The sequence below is a fragment of the Merops nubicus genome, unplaced genomic scaffold (genome assembly GCF_000691845.1).
Source record: "Merops nubicus isolate BGI_N331 unplaced genomic scaffold, ASM69184v1 scaffold14718, whole genome shotgun sequence".
Lineage (NCBI taxonomy): Eukaryota > Metazoa > Chordata > Aves > Coraciiformes > Meropidae > Merops > Merops nubicus.
The window spans coordinates 1-5,587 of NW_008625199.1; the positions used below are offsets into that span (position 1 = coordinate 1).

At 40.0% G+C, this 5,587-nt stretch overlaps 1 protein-coding gene across 1 annotated transcript; it reads right to left on the reverse strand.

Annotated features, from left to right (window-relative positions):
• Positions 1-1,879: 1,879 nt before the first annotated feature.
• LOC103778038 (serpin B10-like) lies at positions 1,880-4,953 on the reverse strand (the record flags this gene model as incomplete). The annotated part of the gene is made up of 5 exons (XM_008945606.1): positions 1,880-2,284; positions 3,162-3,317; positions 3,784-3,926; positions 4,304-4,421; positions 4,819-4,953. Coding segments are annotated over 5 exons (957 nt in total), but the record flags the coding sequence as incomplete, so codon positions are not given.
• Between the last annotated feature and the right edge of the window lie 634 nt (positions 4,954-5,587).

The window sequence follows — 5,587 nt, forward strand, 5'->3', positions numbered from 1 at the left end:
CACAAGTCCAGGTAGATGATGTCAGTCGCTCTTCCCATATCTATGAGAGCTGTAACTCATGTTACAGCTGTCACTACATTATTTTTCATGTGCCTTAGTACAGATGCCAGGAGGATCTGCTCCATGATTTTACCTGACATAGAGGTGAGGCTGACTAGTCTGTAGTTCTCTGGGTTTTGTTTGCTTCCTTTTTTTGAAAATGGAGGTTATGTTTCCCCTTTCCCAGTCTGTGGGAACTTTGCCAGACTGCCACAAGTTCTCACATATGATGGGTAGTGGCCTAGTAACTTCAGCCACCATCTCCTTCAGTACCTGTGAATGTATCTGTGCACCTTCAGTTTCTCTAAGTGTTCTTGGACCTCATCTGCTCCTATCCTGTGATATGAGGCCAGTAAGTAAAAGAAGAGAAGCAGCCAAATTTTTTATATTGTAAAAAATCCTTTCTAAGGTCTTTTTGACCCAGCTGAACCTTGTACATTGTAATCAAGTTCTTAACAAATTCTTCCCAAAACTTTTTGGCCCATGCACTGACTTTAATAAGATTCCCTTTAACCCATGTACTAACCCTAATCAGTAGCATGTCTTTTAAAGCAGAATTTTTAGGTTACACTTAACTCAAGGCTGTAACAAACTGCTTGTGTAGACATTTACATACTAAGCATGTGCCAAAAGCCACTAATGGAAAAAGTTCATCTAAAGGACAAGTGATGAAGACTACGGAACGACCCCCGGAGGAATAATGGACCACTGGAGTGAGGGCAGTAATAACTTCAGGATGGTGGGTGGCGACAGAGACTGAGAAATCACAGGCTCCTGCAGAGGTGGAGGTGTTCCAGTGACTCTGGGGGGAGGGGGTTGAGCTTTCTGGGACCTGTCCTGAATAGGCGTGTGCCACTTGCCGAGACGTTTCGGGCTCCAGAGGCAGAGCGATCCCCTGGCCGCCCGGCGCTGCGATGGAGAATACCTGCTGATAGCGGCAGGTACTGCCTGTTGCCTTGATTTCCTCGTTTCATCGGGGTGGTTCTTCCCTCTCCCAGACCCAGCCAATGCCCTCCGTGACTTGGGTGGTGTGGCTCAGGTGGTCACCAGTGAAGACTGAAGCAGAAAAGTAATGGAGTACTTCAGCCTTGCCCTTATCCTCGGTAGCCACGTCGCCCATTATCCCTCCGGAGAGGCCCCACATCCTCTTTTGTTTTTCTTTTTTCCCCAACATACCTGTAGAATCCCTTTTTTTTAGTTGTTTTAATGTCCCTGGCCAGAAATGTTTCTATCTAGGCTTTAGCTTTCCTAACCTGGTTTCTGGTTTCACAAACAATCTCCTTGTAATCATGCCAGGCTTTTTGCCAGAACAGCAAGACAACTTGTCCTTGCTTCCACCCTTTTTTGGATTTCTTTTTTGTGTTTGATTTTCTTCAGGAGTTCCTTGTTCATCCATACAGGTCTTTTGGCATTTTTGCCTGATTTCTTCTTTTTTAAGGATAAAGCAGCATTCTGCAGGAAACAGGTTTTTTCCTGTTTCTTTTCTTCTTATTTACCGAGCAAGTATATTGGGAATTACTGGTTTAGAACACCTTAGTCTGTTCTGCATTGTGGCAGTTCTGTTTCAGGAAGTTCTGAAAAGAAAGACACATCAATGTTGTTCTGTGCACTTTGGTGCTTATTGTGTAGCACTACAATTTTCAGATTCTTTGGCCATGAAAATGAGGCAGAGGCAAGAATTCTGTGGTATTTTTAATATGTGCTCTCTTGTAACATTGAGAGGTTTGTCAACAATACAGGAAAATCAAGCAGTGCAGACTATTGAGGTCCTCTTCATGTTGTGTGTTTTGTTTGCTATTGTTCTATTGTTGCAAGAGTCTGTTTATTAAAGGCTGAGTTTCTAAGGGGAAGAAAACCTTCCCAAGAAGAGGATACTCTTGGTCTTGTTGTGCCTGATAAAAAAGAGGAAAGGATGGTCTGCCACAAAAATAACAGTAGCACCAAGACTTCGTGATGACAGTGATCCCAAACTGGCAGCTGCTGCCTCTGTGCCTTCTTCATTGACTTCCAGATAACACTTGTGAAAAACCTGGGACAAAAACAGATCACCAGTCTCTGACATTCCTGTGAAATCAGCCTGACCTTCAGTGAAAGCATCTTGTATGCCCATCTTGTTCAAAGTATCCTTGAGGTTATATTTCTCTTCTAAAGTGAACCTGGGCAGGTAAACCTCCATTTTCATTTTATCCATTAGTTTTGGGCTGGTCCATGCAGACAAGTTTTCAAAAGTCAGTTCTTTTTCTAGCTGCAGTTAGTAAAAAGAGAATCAGAAAATTACAGAATGTTCAAAAACCTGTGCCCTAAGGCCTATTCTTTTTTCTTAAATGGAGAACTTTTCAAGCTGTTGTAAGAGTATAAGAAGAACTGTAGTGAAAGACCAGTGTAGAGATCTTTTTGACTAAAGGAATATGTTTCTATGTGGTAGGGCAATGTAACACTTAAGCTGTATTCAGTAATTGTCAGGAAACATAACAGGGTTAAATAGTTGTAGAAAAAAACCCATTAATGTCAAGTAAGAACAGCCTGGTTGACTTGCTGTTCTTATTTCTGTTCTCCCTACGTGTTAGAATTTACTGAAAGGAGCCTTTTTTCCTACAGAAGACCCACCAAGGTAAATGAGAATTTTTAAGTGTATTGTCCAAAGACAGGATCTGCTTCTTCACAGAAGGTGGCAGTATCCCTAAGTTTTGGTTCTGGACATACTGGAAAGTGGAAGTAATGAAGGCTGTGCAAATTGTGGCTTGATTTTTTTTTTTTTTAAATGAAACCATATCTAAATAGGTACACACAGTGGATCAGCAGGGCTGGCATTCTGTCCCCGTGTTTGTTCAGCTGGAAGAAAGAGAGCCTTGTGGAGTCTGAGTTGCTTGTTTCCAGGACTGATCAACATTAGGAACCACAGAAGTGCCAGCTGCCAAGAGTAAGAAGTCTGTTCTGGGCTCCAAGAGATTCACGTTCACAGTGCTAGACCAAGTTTGGATTTGCTTTTCCTTGAGCCTAATCAGTACTCTCCTTTCTAGAAACATGACTGCACCCTGGTCTTTTACCTCAAACATGCATAAAGGAAGTAAATTATGACACTCTTATTTTTTTGAGAGGATTTATGTTCTCAGTTGCTTTACCTTTCGTAGGCTGATGATGTCACTTGGTAGCAGGATAAACATGCTGATATCGTTATTCCGGTATGGAAGCTCAAGAACATCAGTCTGGACTGATTCTACATAGGTCCAGTTAAATTTATCACTCAGGTACATCATGGGCACTGGTTTGGTTGTATGCTGCAACAAATCAAATTAAATGTTTGCCATTTGTACTCTGACCAAACAGTAGAAGTTAAAGTAGTGGAGTGGAGGTTTATTGTATGTACTGTGCAAGTTGCCCAGTGTGTCTGAGACATCCTTATGGCTCCAAACTGTGGGACACAGGATGTACAGGGGAACTCTGGTCTTCTGGAAAGGAACTTGGAGGCCAGGCAGTCTATCTAAGCTGTCTCAGATGGCCTCTATGTCGTCCCTTCCTTCAGGGAATGGAAGCTTGTTTCAGGTCAGCTTCTGACAATTTTACTAGTGGCTCAGGTGCTAGTATGTGTGTACAGTCTTTGTGCTGAAGATGGTCAAATATGCTTTAAATGAGATAACTTTCATGCGTCATGGATTTAAAGATTGTCAGGAATTTCTCTCCCCCGCTCTCTTTAATTGTTTTCCACCTGCAGTGTAGTCTATACAGGGCAGTATATTCTCATACCATGTTTATTTTGAAAGGCCTTTGCCTGGTAGCTTCAGCTTCAAACTTTGTTGCCCACTCTCCTTTGAAGTAGAGCGCATTTATCAGGACTAGCCTGGTGAGTGAATCGACAGATCCAGGAGGCAGCAGATTTTGGATTTTACCTACAGAAAACAGAAGGACATTTACAAATTTGTGCAGCTTTACTGTTTCAGTGTAAATATTTTCAGTTACAGTTTCAATGGGTATAAACCAGGGAAATTGTAAGTGCTGGTATAGCATTGCATCTAGCCTGAGATTGTTTGCAAATATGTGGTTACTGGGCTAATTTTGATTTACAAAGACGAGTAAGCCACTTTCCTCCCACTTTCAGAGAGAGGACACTAATGTTAGTAAGGGCTTCTCAGCAGATGACTACTTTAGGAAAACTGATCTGATTTACCTTTCTGAGGTGAACAGTTTACCTGCCTTGAGCCCTTTGGAGACAGAGGCTTTGTTAAATTCTTCTGCACTAATAGGGAGAGGAAAGGCTGGAGCTTACCTTCAGTCTGATGTTTGGCCCTGGAATTGATTTCTCTTCTGATTTCGTCTGCTGCTTCCACAAAGTTAACTGATTGTGGCTCTGCATTGTAATATTTCTTGGCTAACTGTAAGTATTCCTGCAGTGCAAGAAATATACCATTTCTTAAGTTTGTTGCCTGACAATAAAAATGCTAATAAATAACTACAACCAAACAGAGAGAAAGCATAATAAGAATGATGTAGACTATAAGCATACCATTTTATCAAAGGAATAAAGCATATTTTGGCAGAAATAGTCAGTTTAAATTTTCTTACCTTACTAGATCTGCAAATCACTCTGAAATCCCATAAAACTAAAATGTTAGTGTGCAAAGTGTCAATACAAGTCTTGTAGAAAACTTTTATTTTAAGGATAACGATATGATTTGCAGATGAAATGAAAATATTTTAAAGTATATGGTTTATGTTATGTTGTAATAAATAGATCAGAAAGCTTCAATAGCACTGCATAATCTGAATAAATGGCCTACCTACCTTACTGAAAGGCAATGATTTTTCTCCATATAACTCATTGAGACTTTTAAGCAGGTAATGTTTAGATTGTTGGTTGATTTCCAAGTTGAGTGCTTTAAATCCAGCATGTATATTATCTGCTTGGCCCATTTCTGTCTTGGAGAAAAGGAAAAAAAGACGTTATTCATCTGTTATGTAAAATAGTTTTAAATTTCTAATTTTTTTCCTTCACATAGCTCCAAGTAAAATATTTCTTTTCAGATCATCTGTTACCTGTATTGCAACACAAGATGTGTTCTAAATCAGACAGCTATTAAAAGCATAATTTGAAAGTATTAGAAGTTACAGACATGGTACAGATACTGTAAGTGTCTCAGGATGCAGGTGTTACAAGCCTGAACTATGCAAAAGGTTTAAGGGTTTGTAAGTGGAGATTGTGAAACTAAATATATTCAGAGAATGAGAGCCAGACTGTGATTTTTAAACAATGTGTTAAGATTTTTCTGTGTAAGTCCTTTCATTTGTGAAAGTCGTCACAGAACCATAGAATGGCTTAGGTCGGAATGGACCTTAGAAAACATCTAATTCAATCTCTCTGCCATGGGCAGGGATACCTCTCAACTAGACTACATTGCTCAAGGCCTCAAGGCCTCATAAAGTCAAATGTGCTCTGTGGGAAGTTTACCCCTAAATTTCTTAATCTTGCTCATAATATTTGTGTTTTGCGGTTTATTTTTTCTAAATGTTGCAGTAATGCAGTAAAGTTTTTATATATATCCTATATATATAT